This window comes from Ctenopharyngodon idella, chromosome 24 (assembly GCF_019924925.1).
Source record: "Ctenopharyngodon idella isolate HZGC_01 chromosome 24, HZGC01, whole genome shotgun sequence".
In the NCBI taxonomy this organism is placed as follows: domain Eukaryota; kingdom Metazoa; phylum Chordata; class Actinopteri; order Cypriniformes; family Xenocyprididae; genus Ctenopharyngodon; species Ctenopharyngodon idella.
In genome coordinates this window covers 11,301,458-11,325,760 of record NC_067243.1, presented here as the reverse complement: position 1 = coordinate 11,325,760, position 24,303 = coordinate 11,301,458, and the positions used below count along the sequence as shown (strand labels likewise).

At 36.6% G+C, this 24,303-nt stretch overlaps 2 protein-coding genes and 1 long non-coding RNA gene across 7 annotated transcripts in view; 1 reads left to right on the top strand and 2 right to left on the bottom strand.

Annotated features, from left to right (window-relative positions):
- Positions 1-10,859, bottom strand: part of LOC127506690 (uncharacterized) — a 29,584-nt gene extending 18,725 nt beyond the window's left edge. For 2 of the 3 annotated variants that reach the window (XR_007928103.1, XR_007928102.1), the window contains exons 1-2: positions 10,024-10,859; positions 203-456 (exon numbers count right to left, since the gene is read on the bottom strand). This is a non-coding gene — a long non-coding RNA (uncharacterized LOC127506690). Of the gene's footprint in view, positions 1-202; positions 457-8,642; positions 8,782-10,023 lie in introns of those variants that run through there. The other variant, XR_007928101.1, reaches the window with a different exon arrangement.
- On the top strand, positions 8,682-14,729 carry map1lc3b (microtubule-associated protein 1 light chain 3 beta). Its single transcript, XM_051883381.1, has 4 exons — positions 8,682-8,922; positions 10,866-10,921; positions 13,071-13,177; positions 13,281-14,729. The coding sequence occupies exons 1-4, from the start codon at positions 8,883-8,885 to the stop codon at positions 13,453-13,455; spliced, it is 378 nt and encodes a 125-aa protein (XP_051739341.1). The 5' UTR covers positions 8,682-8,882; the 3' UTR covers positions 13,456-14,729.
- A 337-nt stretch (positions 14,730-15,066) lies between these two features.
- Positions 15,067-24,303, bottom strand: part of zcchc14 (zinc finger, CCHC domain containing 14) — a 33,048-nt gene continuing 23,811 nt past the window's right edge. For 2 of the 3 annotated variants that reach the window (XM_051883377.1, XM_051883378.1), the window contains exons 9-13: positions 24,147-24,235; positions 21,605-21,726; positions 21,320-21,463; positions 19,189-20,334; positions 15,067-16,431 (exon numbers count right to left, since the gene is read on the bottom strand). In XM_051883377.1, coding sequence (XP_051739337.1) covers positions 16,376-16,431; positions 19,189-20,334; positions 21,320-21,463; positions 21,605-21,726; positions 24,147-24,235 — 1,557 coding nt within the window. In that variant the 3' untranslated portion in view covers positions 15,067-16,375. The remainder of the gene's footprint in view (positions 16,432-19,188; positions 20,335-21,319; positions 21,464-21,604; positions 21,727-24,146; positions 24,236-24,303) is intronic. The other variant, XM_051883379.1, reaches the window with a different exon arrangement.

Sequence of the window (24,303 nt, the reverse complement as noted above, 5' to 3'; positions counted from 1 at the left end):
CTATATATTTTATATCTAGATAAATATGTATAGAGAAATAAATAAATATTTACTTGTGTGGCAAACATGGACAAGACTGTACTTTAATGTAATATAATGTAATGCTTGCATTTCTTCTCTATTTCCTAAAGGTTTCTACTTGTTAACCATTCATTGTGTGATTCACACCTAAAGCTTTTTTTCCGGGACTTTTCAAGCAGACCTGTTATTCGAACTAGGGGATTGTTGGCTGAATCATCTTTCATTTTGATCCTCATCAGACCGAACACGAGGACACAAGGTTGCCACAGTAGCCTTCAGATACGGGCGACATTTTGCAGGGTGTGTGAAGTCTTCTCAATGGAAAGGGCAGGTATGCTTCAAGTAATACCACATTATGAGCTCCCATCAGTCTTGGATTTCTCCGGATTCACACTCTGGGTCTCTGGAGAGCTTTAGCTCGTGTTTCTTCAGAAGCTGAAATCACACATATAGAAGAGCTCTTAATAAATATTCATCTTTATAGACAGTAAATCAATTCCATCTCCTTTAAAATATGTTGGGCATGCTGCTGGTTTTATCCCACTACTGATATTGCAGAACATACATCCAATATATTGAAAAAGATTACAGAAAGCCCATTCCCCAAAGTTATTAAAGTAACGCCTTCCACTAATGACGACTGTACGCCGACTTCGGCTTCAGCAGATGTTGGCTTGGGCCGCTGTGGAAGACTAGTGATTTTGTTGTTGTTCCTTCTGCTTTCTGACAACAAGTCACAGTCTACCTCAGCGACCGGGTCCTTTGGCTAATGGTGTGGATATGCAGAAGCCTTCTGACCATGCCCTCTGCCAAATGAGAGGCTCATCTGTGCCCAGATGCGTTGGTTTTCCCCTTCATTAGACAGGTAAGTTGTGTCTGATTGTTGCTTGTAGCTAACGCTCATAATTGACCATGTTTTGGACCCATGAACATGCTGCCTAACAATGCGGCTGATTAACTGGCTTTGGTTACGAAAAATGTCATTTTGAATATTCAAAAAGCGCTGTTAGCCATGTCTTTTGTTTTGTATGTGTAAATGCGCAAATAAATTCAGCAGAGAGTTGGATGTTATTTCTGTTGTTGCAAACGTAGCCCTGTAGGACGCGATTGCGCGGACCAACTTAAGGTGAATGTATTTGTGTAGGAGGGTGATATGTTTCAAGGCCTCGAGCTCTGAGTTGATCTTTTATTCATGCAAACCTTGTACACTTCTGATGAAGCAATTATCTCAGAAGCAAATCGCTTTTGTGCTGTCTGTTAAACGATATGCAATCGCATCAATATTTGTCTTTCAAACTGATTAAAAACGTCATCCTGATACCTGCCTGAGTCGCCTCCTTTTTTCTTCTCTACACAAGTTTGTCAGAATGCAAACGGCGTAGAAAATGTAATCGTGCTTCCACACAAATCAGATACACTCCTGTTGCTTTATTAATCACATCACCCGAGGTTATTAATCTAGTCCCTCTTAATTAAGAGGCCATAGATAGGTGAATTGCAGCATTTGTAATGGTATTGTGCAGCTGATGGATACACAGACCAATAAAAGCCTTCGGTAATGGCTTCGCTGTGTCTATGAATATGCATTAGCCCAGCGAACGATGAACAATGAGAGTGGGTGTTACCTTCAACTCTCAGCAAACGGTGTAGGATGTTTCCATGGTGACCACCATGGCAACGCTGTGCTGAATTACTAGCCTCGGCCTTGAGAGGGGCTGTTGTCGACAATACTCGCCGCCTGCTTTTATCATGCTAAAACTATAGAGTGCACTAGGTTATTACGACTCCATTACTTTAAGAGTAATTCATTTAATAAGATATTGCTCCTCCCAAAAAAGCCCATTCAGGGTCATCCACGGATTGATCCGAATGAACTCATTCAGTGTTATTCAAGGGGAAAAAATGGGTTGGAGATTGAAAGAGAGCACCATTTTCATTTGCAATGATGCTTCACATTATGATCAAATCTTTCCCTCGGTCCTCCGGCCCTGTGACGGGTCAAAGGATTTCAATTACTGCAGCACAAGCTCTCAACATCCTGGTCTACAGAACAAGGTTCAACAGGTTCATCAGCTTATCATTTCCGATTGCACCTATAAGACCTCGGTTAAATATTTTAGGAAGTAAATAGCATTTTCATTTTGAAATGTACTACATTGGACATAAGATGACCCTAAAGGTTTATTAGAAATTATTAAATCACAAAGGGGGGGAAAAACTTAATCATCATTTTTACTTCACAACAATAATGGATATATATATATATATATATATATATATATATATATATACACACACACACACACACACACACACACACACACACACACACTTTTATATTAGATATGTATGTGACCCTGGACCACAAAACCAGTCATAAGTCGCACAGGTATATTTGTAGCAATAGCCAACAATACATTGTTTGGGTCAAAATTATTGATTTTTCTTTTATGCCAAAAATTATTAGGATATTAAGTAAAGATCATGTTCCATGAAGATATTTTGTAAATTTTCTACCATAAATATATCAGAAAATGTATTTTTGTGAGTGGATATGCATTGCCAAGGACTTCATTTGGACAACTTTAAAGGTGATTTTCTCAATATTTAGATTTTTTTGCACCTTCAGATTCCAGATTTCAGGCCAAATATTGTCCTTTCTTAACAAACCATACATCAATGGAAAGCTTATTTATTCAGCTTTCAGATGTATAAATCTCAATTTTTTAAAAAAAAATTGACCCTTGTGACTAGTTTTGTGGTCCAGGGTCAAAACTTTATATATATATATATATATATATATATATATATGCTGCAAAAGATTAATTGCATCCAAAATTAAAGTTTGAAAAAAATGTAAGAATATATATATATATATATATATATATATATATTATATATAATATATATATAATTTGTGAGAGTTGCACATCTGTCCACTGCAATAGAAAATAGTACCATCACCATGTTCATCAGAAACTTTGAATGCATAAAAAATGGAAAAAATAAATAAATTAAAATTATTAAATCACAAAGGCATAAATAAAAATAATGACATAAAGAAGTAAAATCACACTGTTTTAAACACTGCATTAAGAAAATCTGTAATGCAACAAGTGTTTTTTTTCCCTTATAAAATCAAAATTATAAATGTTAATAAAATCAGATTGTATAATTAAGAACAGGATGCACAATGCAAATAATTAGAGAAATTATACTGAATTATGACACTGTTTTATGCAAGAGATTTTCATGAACGATTCTACGTGATGCGTTCAGGATCATAATGTTGGATTACCAGGATTAAATCTTTTGTTTTGCAGCTTTAATGTTTCTGAAAGCAGGCTTGTTTGAGAGGACATGTCAGAAATAGCAGACTGCCTCTCACACACAGTCCCTTGAGAAGCTTGACTGTAATCATGATGGGCAGCGATTGTGCAAGAGCGCCACCTGCTGTACACTGACAAATCCTACAGCTCACGTATGATGTCATTCCATGCAGACGCCCAAGCTTCTTATGGACAATATGGACTTCTCTATGAGGCTAATTGCGATTTTATAATTAATACAATTACGAAACACCTTATTATGCTGCGATTTAACAAGATTCTACGCATTTTTTGGATCAAAACGAAGTTGAGACTCTAAAAACTGAGATCCGAAATATTGAATATTTATACCATGACACAATGCCAAAGCGAGATAACGGAGAGACATCGCAGATAAACCCATGCCAACTGCACTTCCTACAGGACAGCTGCCATCAGTTGAGTGCCCAGCCGTGAATGAGCCTGCCCACCATCTGATGGCTGGGAGGATGACAGGAACACAGAGTGTGACTGGGAGTGATCCATAACACACACACACACAAACACACACACACATAGATCAATGCACATCTCTTTACATCAATGTCATGTAGTTGGTAAGAAAATTGAGATGTTAATATAAATGAACTGTCCTTCTCGGATGTACTTGCAGTTTGCTTTACTGTCATGTTAGTCTCTGTCAAGTTTTATATGGAGATCGTAGGCTGTATACTTAGTGGATTAGATTATGGTTTAGAATATTAAAGGGTTAGTTCACCCAAAAATTAAAATTCTGTCATTAATTATTCACCCTCATGTCGTTCCACACCTTCATTCATCTTCGGAACACAAATTAAGATATTTTTGATTAAATCTGAGAGCTTTCTGTCCCTCCATAGACAGCAATGCAACTACCACTTTCAAGGCCCAGAAAGGTAGTAAAGACATTGTTAAAATAGTCAACGTGACTACAGTGGTTTAACCTTAATTTTATGAAACGGCAAGAATACATTTTGTGTGCAAAAACAGAACAAAAATAACGACTTTATTCAACAATTTCTTCTCTTCCGCGTCGCATGCTTGTGATGCTGACTCAGGAGCCAGCTAATAACAAGTCTGCATTCTGACGTAGAACCTGGAAGTGCAGCACTGTGTTTATAACGTAAACAGCATCAGAGACTGACACGGAAGAGAAGAAATTGTTGAATGAAGTAGTTATTTTTGTTTTGTTTTTTTTGCGCACAAAAAGTATTCTCGTCGCTTCATAACATTAAGGGGCCGTTCACATATCGCATCTAAAAAAGCGTGGAAAGCTTTCTCCTCCTTTCCAACAGCGCTTGCGCTACCGTGGCGTCTGTCGGTGCTATGCAACCATGAACTGCGCTCTCCACGATGACGAGGAAGTATCAGCATAGGATTAATTGATATCTAGCCCATGCATTGGTTTTACTAACACTTTCAGTGTTGTTACGGAAAGGCCGAAGCTGATCAGTTGGTTCTTGTCACATGACCGCACGCGTGTCGCTTCCATTTTGAAATAACTAACTTACGCGCACAAAAGATGCGATACGTGAACGGCGCCTAAGGTTGAACCTCTGTAGTCACATGGACTATTTTAACGATGTCTTTATTACCTTTCTGGGCCTTGAAAGTGGTAATTGCATTGCTGTTTATGAAGGAGTCATATACCTGTCGGATTTCATCAAAAATATCTTAATTTGTGTTCCGAAGATGAATGAAGTGTAGAACGACATGAGGGTGAGTAATTAATGACAGACATTTCATTTTCAGGTGAACTAACCCTTTAATATTCTATATTAAATAAAGTTCTTTAATTTTTTTTCTCGATTACGATATACTGATTTTTAAGTCGAACCATCAAACAAGCATGTTAATTCGAATAATGCTGTTTTTTCCAGGCCTAAACTGGAGGGGGAAAAAATGGTTTTGTGGTGCCCCATTCACCCTGTTGAATAATTAGGGCATTGTTTGACTGTTTGCCACTTTAATTTACACTTGTTAATTTTGTCATCACGTTTTACTAACGTGTGTGATGTCAGAATGGGTTTTTCCTTAAAGGGTTAGTTCACCCAAAAATGAAAATTCTGTCATTAATTACTCACCCTCATGCCGTTCCACACCCGTAACACCTTCATTCATCTTCGGAACACAAATTAAGATATTTTTGTTGAAATACGATGGCTCAGTGAGGCCTTTATAGCCAGCAATGACATTTCCTCTCTCAAGATCCATTAATGTACTAAAAACATATTTAAATCAGTTCATGTGACTACAGTGGTTCAATATTAATATTATAAAGCGACAAGAATATTTTTGGTGCACCAAAAAAACCAAAATAACGACTTATATAGTGATGGCAGATTTCAAAACACTGCTTCAGGAAGATTTGGAGCGTTTCAGCGCCAAACTGCTGAAATCACGTGACTTTGGCGCTCCGAACCGCTGATTCGACACGCTGATTCATAACGCTCCGAAGCTTCATGAAGCAGTGTTTTGAAATCGGCCATCACTATATAAGTCGTTATTTTGTTTTTTTTGGCGCACCAAAAATATTCTCGTCGCTTTATAATATTAATATTGAACCACTGTACTCACATGAACTGATTTAAATATGTTTTTAGTACATTAATGGATCTTGAGAGAGGAAATGTCATTGCTGGATATGTAGGCCTCACGGAGCCATCGGATTTAATCAAAAATATCTTAATTTCTGTTCCGAAGATGAACGAAGGTCTTACGGGTGTGGAACGGCATGAGGGTGAGTAATACATGACATTATTTTCATTTTTGGGTGAACTAACCCTTTAATACAATCATACATTATAGGTTGTGGGTTTCAAACATTTCAGTAAAGATAAATATAAGTTAGTCTATATTAAAAGTTAGCTAGCGCATATTTTAACCTGTCACCACAGGCAGACAATAGTCCTGGTTTAACAAACAAGGCTTAAGCCTAGTCCCAGACTAAAATGCATTATTGATCTGTTTTAACTGAAAGCAACTTGCACTGACATATCTTAAAATATGTCACTGCCATTGTTTTGTCTCAAGATGCACACTAGTAATGTTTTTTCTAAGGCATGTTTATAAAAGCTACTTAAATGTCCTAATTTAACCAAGGCCTAATCCTGGCTTAAATCTAAGCCCTGTCTGTGAAACCAGGCCTAGAAGTGTGTATTTTATTTTAAACGTCTTTTAGTTAGATAATTGGTGTTAGTACTTGATACATTGTGCCCTGCAAATGACTTTTTCATTTACATTAAAAAATTAAACTACCAATTCCTAAGGTTTTTGTGTGGCATTTTAATGTTTTAAACATACATGTTTTGTCTCATAAGACCCTAATAGAAAACCTGAGATTAAGAACATAATATTGAAAAATTTTGCAACAACTTTTTATCTGTTTTTAAGAAATTAAAAATACATAGGTGCAAATTGCTGAAAATGAATAAGTATGGGGGTATTTTTACACAGAAGTTGCAAGATATTATTTTCCAGAGGAATGTATACTGAACATCTGGATGGTTTTAATTTGAGTTCAAACCTCCAAGGAAACAGATTTTTTACTGCGGAAATACTCATAGAATATGGATGACAATGTGTTGGATGGGATTTTTTCCCAGACATATCTCACAGATGCATCTGCTGTTCAAATAATAACAAAATAATTATAATAATACTTTTTATGTATTGTCTATTTATGCATCTTAAAGTCATAAAGTCTCCAAATAGCCAGTACTTTGAACTGGGGTATGAATTATAGTTTAAAAATAAATAAATAAATTAAAAGCCAGTTAAGTCTCCAAATAAGATTAGGTGAATTCATATTTATTTTCAAACTATTAGCATAAACACATATTTAAGATTTTCCTTTTTCATGAGCCTGCAAAAATGTCTAAAAAAAACCCCACATATGCTAATGTGCAATTATAGCACAGATGTTCCAGTTGCAAGTGAACTGCATCCAACAAACCAGAAGGTTAATGGGAAAATCTGTTTGACAGGGGAAAAAACATTCATATGTTTACCTATTAATAACCTGTAGATTCTTATCTACTATGCAAAATGTTAGAGCACCGGTGTCATTTGAATTATAAAATGTAAAAAAATAAAATGTAGCCTATTATGTGACTCATATGGCAACAACTACAAAAAACGTTGTTGAGTTGGCCAAATTCCCCTCAAACTGTATTTTGTATTTTTCACCTCATAATGCTCTGCTGTTATTAATATTCTGCTGCAATTCATACAATCCATTTAGTATTCAAGAGGTTCAACTTGATAAAATTAGAAGCCCTAGTGGCTAACAATGCTAAACTGTCAATATTGTTTTCACTTTCACTTACATGATCCCTGCTAGTCGCCTAACAACAGCGATAAACATACAAAACAGGCCTTGTCAAGCTCAGTAACTGAGTAACTTTATCACATATCTAGTTACTTTTGATCACATGGGCCCTTTTTACATCTGTACTACATCTCGAAAAAAAAAAAAATGAACCAATAAAACAAAAGTAAAAGTAATTGTATAAAGCAATTTTGGCTCTGTGTCTGTGTGTGTGTTTAGGCATCAGGTCGCTTTTAAAATTTTCTGTCATAAGTTACATTGATAGTGGCTTCATGGCTTTGGTTTGTCTACACTAATTCTGTATTGTATGATATTGCTACAGTATTGTTGTTATACAAATGTTTACAGTAGCAACAAAACATAACATGCATCTCTATGGCATTATAAGCTTAGCTATAATCTTATTCTGAAACATTTATGAAAGACGATCCAATAAAGTGGCTGCTTGTATACAAAAAAAAAAAAAAAAAATACATAAATAAAAGTCACAAATCTATTTTCTTTAAATTATTTATAACTCAGTCTCAACCACTGACCATTCTGACTCATCTCCGCACTACTTAAGGGGATTATTATTAAGGATTTAGGCTTTGAGTCATCTGGAAAAGCATAATAGCTTGTGTGAACTGCAAAATCATAACTTTTTTGCTGTTTAAATACTTTTTAAACCGTTCATGCCACAAACTCACCCCATACTACATGCCTCAACATGTGTTGAGTGACTGTAAACTTATCCTGTGAGTGGGAAATATTCAGTTAGCATGCTAAAATGATTATTTTTCTAGAAAGACTTGTGTTTGACAAGCTTTTTACAAAACCCTATAACTCGTTTTCAAATATGAAACTATTGTGAATTCAGTAAGCATATATAAAATAAAAAGGAACTGCCAAAGACACAAAATGTCCTGAAAAATGCCTCAGTGAGGGGTCAGAGAGTGACTAACCTCGAGCTCTTCCCCTTTCCCTCATATCCACAGCATATGCGCCATGACGCCATAGGTCAGCTGACTGGTTTGTTTTGCTGGGGTAAGACAGACTTCACAGGACGAAGCTACGACACGCAACTGAAATATACGATTTCGTATTATAAAACACATAACACATTAAGATTTGTTTAGAGACAGAAAAGAAACGAAACTAGGCAGGTTTGCCTAAAGAAAACGGTGTCTAATCTGATTTTAAACATGCCTTCGGAAAAGACATTTAAACAAAGGAGGACATTTGGTAAGTTCATCGAGTTCATATAATCAGAGATTCGCTTTTCTACTGTATGTCTTGTATAAAACCCTCAGTATTGATTTCACAGCATGACACTTTACATTAGACTATATTCTGTGAAAGTTCATGGTTGTCCTTCATTTATGATCGTGTATACAGTAATACCACTAGTTATTGTCATTGAAGTATGTAGAAATGTAATACACGTCTTCTATTATAATTGTATACGCGTTATAGAAAAATAGGTCTTGTTGCTCTAGAAAACAATTTAGTCAAACTGGGTTATAAGGGTGTCGGCCGTGTATAGTCGCTATCTTAACGTTCAGACTGTACAATCATAGAGAGACTGCAGACTCATAACAAAGAACATAATAAATACTCTTACTTTATTTTCAACGTACCACAATCTATGTCGCAATGTCTTTGTTTGTGGGCAGATGTTAGCGAAACACTGCGCTGCAGGATTGGGGGATGGGACTCGTCGTTTAAGGTTATTTGGAAGGACTCGAGTAAACAAACAACGATGCCGAATTGAACATTAAGAATATTTAATTTAGCAATTGTTCAAATAACCTCGACCGTTTAATAAAATAATATTACGGGTATTGTCATCGTTGCGCTCGGCCTGTTTGAAGGCGAAGTAACGATGTTTAGCCTAATGGTTTCCTTTTTCATAACCGTCGCACTCTTATTTCCATCCCGTTTTGGGACTGAAGTGGAAAATAGCGGATAACTTACTCAGACGACATACTGGACTTTGTATTCATCACATAGCCTACTTATTCAAACGAGTTTTTATAAAGGCCACTGTTTCTTGATGTAAATATTAAACAAATAATTTATCAGCCCGTAAATGACCCAATTCATCTTCAACCAATGTTGTAATAATGTTAGCAGCTAGGAGTAGAGTTCTTTTAATAATGAATCAATTCACAAAACCGTTCTAAATGATTCGTTCACAAACCGAACTGATGAATCGGACTCAGTAACTGGTTCTCGAGTCGAACATGTTTGACTCGCAGTGATCCGAAATATGTTTATGACTTAATTGTTTTACAGTTTTATGAACACACATACCGAACATAGTTTTAATGAATGTCGTTTTACCTGAGTAATGCAAATGCCAATTGTATGAAGGTTTTTACTTTGTTTTTATAAGAACTGAAGGATCATGACTTCAACCATATGAACTGGTCCACATTAATCTACCTCTTGTTAATAAAAAAGGATGGACCAGGTCTTTAAAACGAAACTAAAGAACAAGTTTTACGGAAATGAGTGTGGTTAGTTAGTTGTCAGCCACCGAAATTACCACAGTTGCTCAATATGCACGTGTCATACATCAGCAACATGTGCTCAAGTTCATGAACATCACTCGGCCTTTTCCTAAAATATAAATGCAGTAGTGTTTTCTAGAATCGTCGTTTATTGTTTTATGATTGCTGTAGATACAGTTTTGTCATCTCATGCTGAGTCATGTATTTTGTTCAAAGTCTAGTTAGCATGGTACACAAAGGACTTCCTTGTTTCTTCTTCATTTCTGTTCATTAACTAATTAAGAGAAACTGATGTGGAACAAATGTTTATACGACAAAGAAATAAGAAGAAATTTAACTCAGAAGAACAGACATAAACACTGGAGTCTTGTTCAGTGTGTCCTTAAAGGGAGAACTGACCAAAAACGAATACTCTCTCAAACTCGCCTCGAATGCCAACAGAACAGTTTCATCTTCATTGCATCGATGCCCTTCCTTGTTTGGTTGAAACTGAACCACAGAATAGAGCTGACAAGTTTAACATGGACCTGTTAAACACAATTAAACTTGGTCCTTTAGAGAATTGATTGATACTTGAGACTCATCTCCAACCCAGTAAAATGTCTATGGTTTAATGCATCCTGTATTGTGATCTGCCTGTATCTAATATCCGCTCCTACTTCCTTTCTACAGAGCAGCGGGTGGAGGATGTACGGCTGATCCGGGAACAGCATCCAAATAAGATCCCGGTAAGCAGATGTGTGTGTCTGTGGAGCTGGAGATGAAAATTAAAATTGATAATCAATTACAAAAGGCTTCCACACTTAGTATGAAATAAGTTTTAACCAGTATAGACCCTTGAAATGGTAAATAATATTTGTTCTAGGTGTGCCTTTTTTTGAGGAAGTAACATAGAATTGCTCATTTGCATCCTATCAATTTACCATCACAAATCACTGGATTTAAAGGGATAGTTCACTCACTCGGAAATGAAAATCTGTCATCATTTACTCGTTCTCATGCTGTTCCAAACCTGTATGACTTTCTTTTTCAGTGGAACACAAAAATATTTGAGAAAAAAAAGCAAAGATATTTAAAGAACTGTTTTCGTTCTTACAGTTAAAGTCAATGGGGTCCAAAACAACTTTCATTGTATGACACTGAGACATTTGTTAAAATATCTTCCTTTTGTGTTCCACAGAAGAAAGAAAGCCATACTGGTTTGAAACGAGCACAAGGACGAGTAAATGATGACAGATTTACATTTTTGGAAAATTAAAGAAATAAAGTAAATGGCCCAAAAGCAGATGGCCGCGGGATCAAGGCCATTATGTAAAAGTTTAAAACGTGTGTGTTAAAACTGGGCTTAATAGGTTAATCTTATGGATAATCTCAAAAGGAAGGTTATCAATAGACCTAGTTAAACAACTAGCATATGAATGCCTGCGTTTGCATGTATGTATGGGGTCTTTATCAGGCTCTTAAAGACCTGTCATTGGTATTGTAGCCAGGTGTCAACTCTATTGACAGTGCCTCAGGGTTACCAGAATCAATTGTTATTCGAGCTGACCAGGATAGAGTGGTCAACTTCCCATCTGCTGAACAGACACAAAACATCACCCAGAGCAGGTCTTTTGAATGGGAAAGTCTGGACACATAAATATTAAACTTCAAATTAAATGGTTTTTAAATGGATGAGTTGGACCGGAAAGTGGTGGACAAAGATTGTAAATATTTCAATCTAATTAAATAGAAACTGTAATTTAAAATTTACATATATATCGTTTTAAAGTTTGAGGTACAGTTTATTTTAAATAAATGAACACTTTTATTCAGCATGGGTGCATTAAATTGATAAAGTGACAGTAAAGACCGATTTCTCCCCTTCCGACAATCCTAGGTAATGTCCCGATTATCTTGGTGGTTCTACAGATTATCTTATCAGATTTTCTTGTGGTGTGATGTGTCAACATGTTGAATATTTACGATGTGTGGGGGGAACCCCAAGGACAAAGGAGATTATCACGTGAAATGAAACAATATCCAATCAGAAAGCGAGCTGACAGAAAACGGAAGCATAACAAACAGTCATGGCGCAGCACAAAGTAAAGACCATGTTCCTGCCATCTCCACGACATCCTTTTCTTCTTTCCTGTGAATATTCTGTCAAAATCATTCCAACACTATAATTGCAGTTTCTTCCTGCCTGTCGTCCGCCATGTTTATTCTGAAGTCCTCATGTTTGTGGAAAATCTTATAAGTTTTCAAAAATCTTTTAGTGTGTACCCAGCATTAGATATTTTTGATGAAATCTGAGAGCTTCGCCCCCATAGACTGCAATGTTATTACCACTTTCAAGGCCCAGAAAGGTAGTAAAGACATTGTTAAAATAGTCCATTTGACTACAGTGGTTCAACCTTAATGTTATGAAGCGACCAGAATACTTTTTTTGTGCACAAAAAATAAATAAATAATGACATTATTCAACAATTTCGTCTCTTCCGTGCCAGTCTCTGACGCTATTCACATTGTCAACACAGTGCAGCACTTCCGGGTTCTAATTTTAATATATTAAATGTATACTGATACTGACGTCAGAACGCCAATACTGAGCTGGCGTTCTGATGACAGTATCAGTATACAGTTAATATATTAACATAATATATTATAATATCTCACAATATGACTTTTTACTGAATTTTGCATCAAATAAATGCTGAGCATGAGACATTAGTTTATAACATTAAAAATCTTACTGACCCCAAGCTTTTGAATAGTGTAAATACATAAACATAGCATATATGTGTGTATATTCCTTCACTATTTGGTCCAACTTATCAGCTTAAAATAAACAATATTTATGCATATATGCTAAATTTTAACTTGATTCTGTTTCAGGTCATCATTGAGAGATACAAGGGAGAGAAGCAACTGCCAATTCTTGACAAAACTAAGTTTTTAGTTCCTGACCACGTAAACATGAGTGAACTTATTAAGATAATCAGGTAAAGTCTTTTACCTCTTGCCTGTCTCTTATCTCTTGTACTATTTTTTTTTTTTTGGAAAAAAAAAAAAAAAACTTTGCTAATGCATTTCTGGTTTTAATAGGAGACGCCTCCAGCTCAACTCCAACCAGGCTTTCTTCCTGCTTGTCAACGGTCACAGCATGGTATCTGTGTCCACTGCCATTTCTGAGGTCTACGAGCGCGAGAGAGACGAGGACGGCTTCCTGTACATGGTCTACGCATCCCAGGAGACATTTGGAACTGCGTGTCCTCAGTAAAAAAAAATAACGGCAAAACGATTGGCATTCACTCTCGGACAATGATACAACCTACCCTGAACTCTAGACCTTTCCTCTACATATATCCCTATCAACTTTCCCGCCCACATCCAGACAGGAACCAACTGAACTTTTAGTCATTTGGCTCAAATTCTTCACCAATTCCAGACATTATCCAAAGCTCAATCCTAACTTCTCACGTCTCAGCCCTTTAACCTCGACTTCCTTCCGTTAATTTGTGTTTTCATAATGGATGAGGAGTCATTTGTGTTTAGGTTGTAGGACAGGTTAAGGTAAGTTGGACTAATGCTCCAAGTTTACGCAACAAAAAGCTTGAACGAAAGCGGTTGAATTTCCGAAATGGCATCTAGTGTAACGTTAGGCGGCCAAATAGTTTTGGAGGTTATCCGTTAGGTCCATTTCAGCTTGGAGGGGTCGTGTTGCTGCCAGCGCACTCTGGTGAACGTTAACCCCTCCTGTTGCCCGTCGAATCTCTTTATTTTTTTAGTTCGACAGGCTTTCCTTACCCGTAGGTGTGTTTTCTGCTGTTCCATTTTCCTGTTAGAAGCAATTCAGTCTTTTCACCTCCCCCCTCGAGCTTTTTGCTAATTGGGTCATGAGCATTGAGGTTCTTGGATTTCACAACTCATTGGCATAAGTCAAGGTTCAAAACAACGTCCTACTTAACTTGACATTTGAAGTATGATCCGGTGGGACGTACCTGAGGAAATAAATAGTAAGCAATTTAAAATACAAGAAATTCTGCTTTGATTGTAGTGTGAAGCTTTAAAAGTGCAAGCTTAGGAAGGAAAATAGAATTATCATCAATGGTACATTGAGCGAATGAATGTGGCTTTAGCGATTGTGGCCTCAATCCATGGACACGGGTGCTGCCTGAACATCCTTGCTCTTGTAGATGCACGCTTTTAGACTTTCAATTTTATTAGAGGATTATTTACGCCTTTATAAATACATAACCGTGAGTTGTCGTAATCTTTCCATCTGTATGTTTTACAGTAATCTGTACAGATAAGCTTAGATGCCTTTTCTCCTGAGCATTTATTTGCTCTTATTTAAAGAGATGTCTTTTTTTTCGTATTCATGTAAAAAAATTCATATGTGATACTATTGTGCAATTTACAAAAGTGACTGTTTGAATGAGAGTTTAACTCATTATCGAACTAAGATCATTTCTGTGTTTCTCCTGCTCAGATTTACAGCAATATCACACTTCTATTTCTGTTGATATTTTAAAAATAAAAGAGGAATATGCATCCTGTTTGGCCTTTTCTTTAAAACTTTCCCCTTAAAAATGTTAAAAATTATTTTATATATTTAAAAAAAAAAAACTTTTATTCAGCAAGGACACATTAAATTGATCAAAAGTGACATTTATAATGTTACATAAGATTTCGAATAATTGCTGAAAAAAATACTGAATTTGAAGGATCATGTGACTGAAGACTGGAGTAATGATGCTAAAAATTCAGCTTTGAAATTACATTTTAAGAAATATTGAGATAGAAAACAGTTATTTTAAATTGTAATAATATTATTACATAATGTTATTACATAACCCTTATGGGTTAAAACAATCCACTTAAACAGGAATTCTCAAAAACATTTTTAATTCATTTTAAAAAGTGTCAAATTGATACATTATACAAAACTTCAACAATCAATCTTCAATAAACATTCACCTCTGAATACAAAATGGCTGCGTCAGCATTGTCGTTTTAATTCAAAAGCTTTCCTGCGATAATAATACTACACATAATACATACAGCCTGTAGTAATTCATGATCAGGCAACATGCATATCCAGCAACTGCAAGATCTATAATTAAAAACAAATGTTCTGTAAAAGGCAGCTAGACACTGAAAACACAGATCATAAATATTACCATTTGCTTTGAAACAGCAACAATGGAATGGCATCTATTGGCTAAATGGGTCTTTTGTGTAAGTCCGACCTTTTTCAACACTTTGGAAAAAGTATATGCCCATGTAATTGAGAAATAACGTGGAAAAACCCACTGTTTTGACCTTTTTAGTGTTTCCTCTAGTGTTCAGTTCTCAGTTCAGAAGCTGAAATTCATAAATCTGGGAAGTAATTTCTTCTTTTTCATTACAGTTTTAATAATTGTAGTAAATTAAAAAGTTCTACTTCAACGGTCTCGAGTGCTTTGACTGTATAAATGTCTTTTATTGGAGTGTCACCCTGACATGGCACCTTTATGGCAAAGAAAACATTGAACATGTAATAAAAAATATAATTCAAAAGTAGCAAATGTAGCAAAAGTAGCAAAAACCGGGACATTAACAAATATACCACGAGAACAACAAACATAACACATGATGATTAAGAAGACTTCCGGTCAAAAAGCTAAAAAATGACCTCTTGAGATGGAAAACAACATTTCCACTTCCTCAATTGTCAGTTTTTCCTTTCCCATATGAATTTCCAGAAAAAAAATAACTGCCAGTATTTTATTCCCAAAGGTTGACTTGTCACACCAAGAGCAAAAAGTCTTGGTCATCATTGCACATTATTTGGCAAGCAAATTCTGTCAGTTTACCTCGTTGTTTTGCTTCCAAGAATGACATGTGCGATCAATGTTCATTTGAAACGCTGCTGGCTGCTCCATAGTGACTTGCTCAAGCGAGTCTCAAGTGAAACGAATGGAGTGAAGAGTACTGAAGAACACAAAAAGAGTTCTTCTTTGAACATCCCTTTACAAAGATCCACTGTGAAGTGATTCTTTGGCACAAGGCTTTCATCGAAGCCATAACTGTTCAAACTCGATCACTCGATCTTCCTGTGAAGAGATACTGTAATGTCTTTGCTCAGTGGGGGTCTCACATCAAGTGTCTTTACACACTGAGGAAGGTGCAGGTCCAAATCAGTCCATACACATCATTTAGTCCCCTGAGTCCTGGCTGTCTGACTGCGGAGAATATTTCAGACGAAACGTCCCTGCAAAAACAAAACATGTTTTTGTTTGTTTTTTTCTTTCAAAAAACAACTATTTTTACATTTTCTGAAGATGTGGGTAGTGCTGCTTGTGCGTACACACACACAAACACAAAAAGTGGTGTCAAAGTGATTAATCGCAATTAATTGCATCTAACATAAAAGTTTGTAAATATATACCGTGATTAATCGTATCTAACAAAAGTTTGTGAATATCGTGATTAATCGCATCTAACATAAAAGTTTGTAAATATATATAGTGATTAATCGCATCTAACACAAAACTTTGTAGATATATATATCGTGATTAATCGCATCTAACATAAAAGTTTGTAAATATTTATATATCGTGATTAATCTCCTAACACAAAAGTTTGTAAATACATATATCGCGATTAATCACATCTAACATAAAAGTTTGTAAATATATATCGCAATTAATCGCATTTAACAAAAGTTTGTAAGTACGTATATTGTGATTAATCGCATCTAAACAAAAGTTTGTAAATATGTATATCGTGATTAATCGCATCTAACATAAAAGTTTGTAAATATATATCGTGATTAATCGCATCTAACATAAAAGTTTGTAAATATATATATATATATATTACGATTAATCGCACCTGACGAAAGTTTGTAAATATATATATCATGATTAATCACATCTAACATAAAAGTTTGTAAATATATATATATATTATGATTAATCGCACCTGACGAAAGTTTGTAAATATATATATCGTGATTAATCGCATCTAACATAAAAGTTTGTAAATATATATATCATGATTAATCGCACCTAACGAAAGTTTGTAAATATATATATCGTGATTAATCGCATCTAACATAAAAGTTTGTAAATATATATATCATGATTAATCGCACCTAACGAAAGTTTGTAAATATATATATCGTGATTAATCGCATCTAACATAAAAGTTCGTAAATATATATATATATATATATATATATATATATCGTGATTAATCGCATCTAAACAAAAGTTTGTAAATATATATATCGTGATTAATCGCATCGAACAAAAGTTCGTAAATATATATATCATGATTAATCGCACCTGACGAAAGTTTGTAAATATATATATATCGTGATTAATCGCATCTAACATAAAAGTTCGTATATATATATATATCGTGATTAATCACATCTAACAAAAGTTTGTAAATATGTATATCATGATTAATCGCATCTAACATAAAAGTTCGTAAATATATATATCGTGATTAATCGCATGTAACATAAAAGTTCGTAAATATATATATCGTGATTAACTGCATCTAACAAAAGTTTGTAAATATATATATATCGTGATTAATCACATCTAACATAAAAGTTTGTAAATATATATCATGATTAATCGCACCTAACGAAAGTTTGTAAATATATATATATCGTGATTAATCGCATCTAACATCTATTTACAAACTTTTATGTTAGATGTGATTAATTTAAATTAATCGATTTGACAGCACTATATATATATATATTTTTTATATAACATTTTTTAACCATTTCAATTATTTTTAAGAAAAAAAAAAACCATAAATAAATTTATTTATTTATTTTGTTGCTAGGGTGTTCTAGGTCATAGCCAGGGTCTTACTACATGCTTTCTTAGGTTTTTTGAGTAGTTTTTGGTTTCTATGGTGTTTTAAGAGGTTTGTGGAGTGGTTTATAGTACATTTCTCAAAGGTTGCTAGGGTGTTACTAGGGTGCAAAGGTATTCTGGATGGTTGTTACTATGTGGTTGCTAAGGTGTTCTGAATGGTTTTTAGCACGTTTCTCTGCATTTGTTAGAATGGTGTGAGTGGTTTCCAGGTTGTTTCTATGGGGTGGTTAAGGATTTATGGGTGTTGTTTTGTTAACGCTGCTCTATGGTTGTTGGAGTGTACTGAGTGGTTGCTAAGGTTATTCTAGACAAGGTGCAAGGTGTTCTGGGCTGTGCTTGGGCGCTGCTAATTTGTTGCAAGGGTATTCTGGGTGGCTGTTAGGGTGTTCTGGAGCATTGCAAGGGCTTATGTGCTTGCTTGGGTCTTGTTGAGTGGTTTTTGGTACACTGCTCTACGGTTGATATGGTGTTCTATATGGTTGTTAGGGTGGTTCCTGAGGTTTGTTGAATGGTTAACAACACATTTTTCAATTTTTGCTAGGGCATGTGTAGGCGGTGCAATAAGTCTATGGTTTTTAAAGTGTTTTGGGTGGTTGCTTGGGCATTGCTAATTTGATGTTAGGCCGTGTGTCCACCAAAATTTTTTTTCAATTTGAGCGCTGCGTTTTTAAAACGCCAGGAGCGTAACGAGGTGCTGTGCGTCTATTTCACGCCATTTTTTACCATTCGCCGAGAGTTGAAGAATGGTCATCTTTGGGTTAAACGCAGCGATCATCACTGTCACTTTGTACCCAGCCATCCAATCACAGAAGAGGAGAGGCGGGACAAATACACACGAACCGCCACATTCTACTTGTACAACGTCAACAGATGACAACAACAAGCATAATAATGTAACAAAATAATTTAAAACAAGAGCCAGAGCAAATACTTTACATTGTATTGACATTTTTATATAGAAACAGTACAGAAACAAATGGATATTCCATATTATAGCAAGCAAAGTGTCTCAACTAAAAAAAAAGGCTTCAGATTTTCACACGTTTTCAGCTGGCTAAAAACGCTTTGGTGGACACACAGCCTTAGGGTGTCAATTAGCGAGTATTACTAATAAACAATGCTGTTACCTTGTTGTGCAGAGTCCATTGCTGGTTGCTTGCAGTCTTGTGCACGATGCCCACTCAGCCCACAGTTATAGCAGGACAAATTCCCTGTTTTCTTATGCCCAGAGCTTCCGTTTCCCATGATTCCATGGGGCTGGTACACACCGCCCCCTCCCCCAAGAAAACCCTGCACTGAGGGAAGCACAAGATTCTGTTGTGAGTCATGTGATAGGCTGTTGTTGTAGATAGGTGGGGCTACCAGGGGGTAGGAAAAAGGAGAGGCGGTACCACTTCCTGTGAGGAGCGGGCTGAAATGAAGCAAAGGACCTAAAGTGAACACTGACGTTCCTGAGAACGGATGTGGAAAGTAGCCAGTGTAGCTAGCCGGAAGCGCCCCATAGGAGCCACAGTTACGGCTACACCCGCAAGAGCTACAAACGCATAATGAGGAACTGGAGTTAATGCTGTTTGCTTGCACAGAGGCGTAGCCGCTATTCTCTGTGGACGCTGGGCTAGAACTGGGCGTGACCACGGGTGTACTGTTTATGCAGTACGTATTGCCAGGTACTGCCGCCATGGGAACGCTGCTGGCCGTTCCTATGGGTACTCCACTGACAGGTGAGAAAGAGGGTCTGGTGGAGGAACATGATGACGGGCAGGAGGACGGGGTAGAAAAAGGGTACGATCCTGTACGTGGTACAGAAGAAGACACTTGTAAGTGTAAGGGTGGGTGGGAGACGTGGTGGAGGGTGTTAGATGTGGCAGTGAGAGCAGTGCTGGTCTCCACCATGAGACCTGGAGGGGAACGAAGCACTGCTAGGGGCCCGCGGGGGGCCGACATGTCTTGGTGTCCCGGGGTACCGTCAAGACTCAGCCCAGGAAACATGTTCTCAAGTCGGACACCCACAGCAACCCCGGACCCCACTGGTTTAGGACGTTCTTCTGAACAGAGAGGGGGTGGGCGAGGTTTGCGGGGAGAGTTGAGAACCCGGCCTGGGGAGAGGAGGGGCAGGGAGGGAGGGGGCAAACTCATTTGGGAGGGACAGAGGGAGGGATCATTCTGGACTGGGAGGACTTGGGCAGTGGGACGGCTAGGACCGGTGGATACCGCAGGATTGAGGAGAAAGCATGACCGCTCTTTCTCGCCAGAATCCAAACAAGACTCCAAACCTGAAAGAAGATATAGACTACAAAAGTGAAATATGCAGTAATTTAATTAACAATTTATATTTATTTTTAAAAATATATGATGATGATAATAATAATACAATTTTAAAAATATTTAAAGTTTTCATTTTAATATATGTATTAATAAATAATAATCTTGATTTATTTATTATTATTTATTTGATTTATTTAATTATTAATAATTGAATTTAATTAATTTCACTGCGTGCTAATTTGATATACTCAAATTACCAACTACTAGTGCGGTCAAAATTAGCTTTTTAAAATTAATAATTTTTTTCAGTTTAACGTGTTAAAAATATTTAATGCAATTAACGCAGCATCCGTTTTTTCCGTCACAATTTGGCTCATGTTACATTAAAACATCACTCTCTTATTCACGCAAATTCTTTTAAACCATTCAAGCACCACAAGACAAATGTCTGTGAATGTCGTGTGCACGGAAAGAGAGATCTCTTTCGCGCTTGAACAGACAATAATGCACATAATTATGCCAAAATACCATTTTGTCAAGTATCCTCATAGGAGCAGTCTTACATGAGTTAAATAACATCATAAATGAACTTAAAGAGTTGTGAGAAAATGAGATGCGCATCAGATCCGTGTCATGTTCAGCAGGTCTTAAAGTGACAGCAGCCTAATAAACCAGTCGCTGTGACGTCTGTCATTAATGTTAATCAAAGAACAAAGGTAACAGAGAAAATTGTAGCTTTAACAAGGATTAATCTATATTTAATTTAAAATGTATGCAGTGAAGACTGTAAAGTGTTTGATAATTTTTGTATATGGAAGGCCATAGATAATATGACATTTCTTATAAAGGGTTTATGTGGAGATTGTTTTAAGTTCAGTTTGTATCGTAGTGTACTATATGTATTGTAGACTATAAGTGTACTATATGTATTGCAGACAATTTAATATCCATTATAAAAATATGTATGGTTAAAAAAAAAAAAAGAGTTCTTACGTCTGTGAGGGTCTTTGACCCGGTCGAAGGAAGTGTCACGTGAAAAAGGGGTCATTGGACTGGAAGGAGCACTGGAATAGCCAGAGGAGGAACTGCTGTCCCGTGGGATAGGCAACGAGCTGTTCTCGACGTCTACCCGTAGCTCTTAACATACACACACAAAAAAACATTATAATCTCTTGCAGTGTATTGCACTTCGAAAAATTAGGTGGCAATACTTTAATGTTTTGGATATGCAAAAAAAAGAAACATTTAATTAGTATGATTTTTCAGGAGTGTGTGTACCAGTGCCACTTCCAGGGTGTACGTGTGTTAGGGGTCCGATGTGACTGGAAGGGGTCACTCTGGCAACCCCACCACAGGAAACAGGAAACTGAGACACCACATATCTCTTCTCCAGCTTCTCTCTGAAAGAAAAACAAAAAATAAAGTTTATTATATATATATCTTTTATAATAAACAGTGACTGGATCCTAAAATTTTTTATAGAACATGATTTCCCTGTAATGGCACCTAGATGGCGCTGTGTACAAAAACATCCCAGCACTCACTGCATGTGCATAATTCTGCCAGTGCATCAGCTTAAATCTGATCATCTATGTAGATACAGACAGCTTTGCTTCAAGAGTGATTTTAGAAACAAAGTTGTCTGATTTGCAAGACTACATATTTTAAAATATAGTCGAAGTCTGTAAAATTAGGCTGGTTCAGGACTGGACACATTTCTTCCAGGGCTTTTCAGTTCAGAAACTTTACCATGTGGAATAAAAATAAACACTAAATGTCAGTGAGAACCATTTAATTAGGAATGAGGCCCTTGAACCAGTATAACCTTGCATTTGTTGTTGTTTCCATGCATGGAAAACCTTCTGAGGATTATTTCCTGTTATCTGTTTGATATCTTCGTTCCCACAGCTCTACCTGAGCAATGGAAACTTGCTGATGTGAGAAATGGAAAAAGAATTAGAATAGTGTGTTTTCACCAAGGAATAGTGGTTTGCTCCGCTTCCGTGCTGATAGTGAACTCTCAAAGCCAAACTCTTATCTGAAGGAAGCGATCTGCTCTGCAATAGTGTGATTGGCCATCTACCAACATGCTCTGTTAATAGCTTGAAAATTCACAAATTGGTAAAATGCTACAAATACGAGTCAACAAATATGTTAAAGAAATAGTTTGGTAAAAGGGAAACAACTGCACACTCACTGAAGCATAGGCAAGTAGCCATTGTTAAGCCTATGCTTCAGTGAGTGTGCAGTTGTTTGCCTTTTACTATACTGCATTTTTCTTCAACTTGCACCTCTTTAGGTGTACGTTTGCTATGCCTTATTTGCTCTACTAAAGAAATAGTTTGACTAAAAAATAACTAAATTTACCATCATTCCAAACTTACATGCTGTTATTTTTTCTAACTAGGAAAAAGTAACTATTAACAGAAATGGGCTGAATAAAAGCATTAATTTCTTAAAAAGAAAAAAAAAATCTGACAGACCCCAAACTTTTGAATGGCAGTCTATGTATAGACAGTATATTTTAACATATTTTTTCTAATTCTGAGTAAAACAATGACAATCCAGAGTGATTCACTAAAGAGTTTTGGCACTTTTGCATAAAAGAATCAGTTCTCGTAATCAACGTGTTGGATGCTGGAGAAATAAAGATTTGAGCAACTTTAACAAGAGCTGAGGCGACTGAGTCAGAGTGTCTCTGAAACGGCAAGGCTTGTGGGTTTCTCCCAGTCAGCGGAGGTGAGAATTTACCAACAGTGGTCTGAGAAGGGACAAACCGGGGACAGTGTGTTGGTCGGCCAATGCTCATTGATGCACGAGGGCAATGAAGGTTATCCCAACTGCTCCGAACTAACAGAGGGTCTGCTGTGGCACAAGTCACACAAAACTTAAATGATGGTCACTGCTGCGTATGGGGCTGCATAGCCACAGACCAATCACAGTGCCTATGATGACCCCTGTCCTCAGTCGAAAGCAACTACAATAGGCACGTGAGCGTCAGAACTGGACCTTGGAGCAGTGGAAGAATGTCGCCTGGTCCGACGAGTCCCATTTGCTTTTATTTCACGTAGACGGCCATGTACGTATGTGGCATTTACCTGGTGAAGTGATGCCACCAGTGTGATGCTCTGGGCAATGTTCTGCTGGGATCCGGCCATTCATGTGGACGTGTATTTGACATGTGCTACCTACCTAAACACTGCTGCAGACCATCATGACAAAGGTGTCCCCTGGTGGAAGTAGCCTCTTTCAGCAGCATAATGCACCCTGCCACACTGCATACATTGTTCAGGAATGGTTTGAGGAAAATTATGAAGAGTTCAAGGTGTTGCCCTGGCCTCCAAATTCCCCAGATCTCAATCCAATTGAGCGTCTGTGGGATGTGCTGGACCAACAAGTTCAATCCATGGCGGCTCCACCTCACAAACCACTGGACTTGAAGGATCTGCTGCTAACATCTTGGTGCCTGGACAGCTTGATACCACAAGACACCTTGTGGTATCAAGTCTTGTAGAGTACATGTTTTGGAGGGTCTTTGGCAGCACGCGGAGGACCAACAGCATATTATGCAGGTGTCTCATCTGTATATATATATATATATATATATATATATATATATATATATATATATATATATATATATATAATATAGTTTAATAAGGTGCTAAATGTGCTAACTGGTTGTGTTTTTTACACCCATGAAAAGCAGACGTAAAAGACGTTTGTGTATACTGAATGAATGTTTCTATGGAGGTTTGTCACACTATACACACGGATTTAAATGTATCAATGTCATATTATTAGCACAAATCACACTCACTTCTGAAGCTCTAGCTGAGTCTTCAGTTTCTTCTTGGCCCCCTGAGTGAGGTCGTACTTGTTGAGATCCTCTTCTGTGAGAGCGAGGAACTGAGAAAATGAATAAAGAGATCATAATTTAGATAAGTTGTAGTGGGAGAGAAATGTTAGGAAGGAAA

Bases quoted from the DNA above. Each gene is read 5' to 3' on its own strand.
- map1lc3b (XM_051883381.1), top strand. From the start codon at position 8,883: ATGCCTTCGGAAAAGACATTTAAACAAAGGAGGACATTTG. The intron at 8,923-10,865 runs GTAAGTTCATCG...TCCTTTCTACAG, and splicing joins TAAACAAAGGAGGACATTTG to AGCAGCGGGTGGAGGATGTA. The intron at 10,922-13,070 runs GTAAGCAGATGT...ATTCTGTTTCAG, and splicing joins AGCATCCAAATAAGATCCCG to GTCATCATTGAGAGATACAA.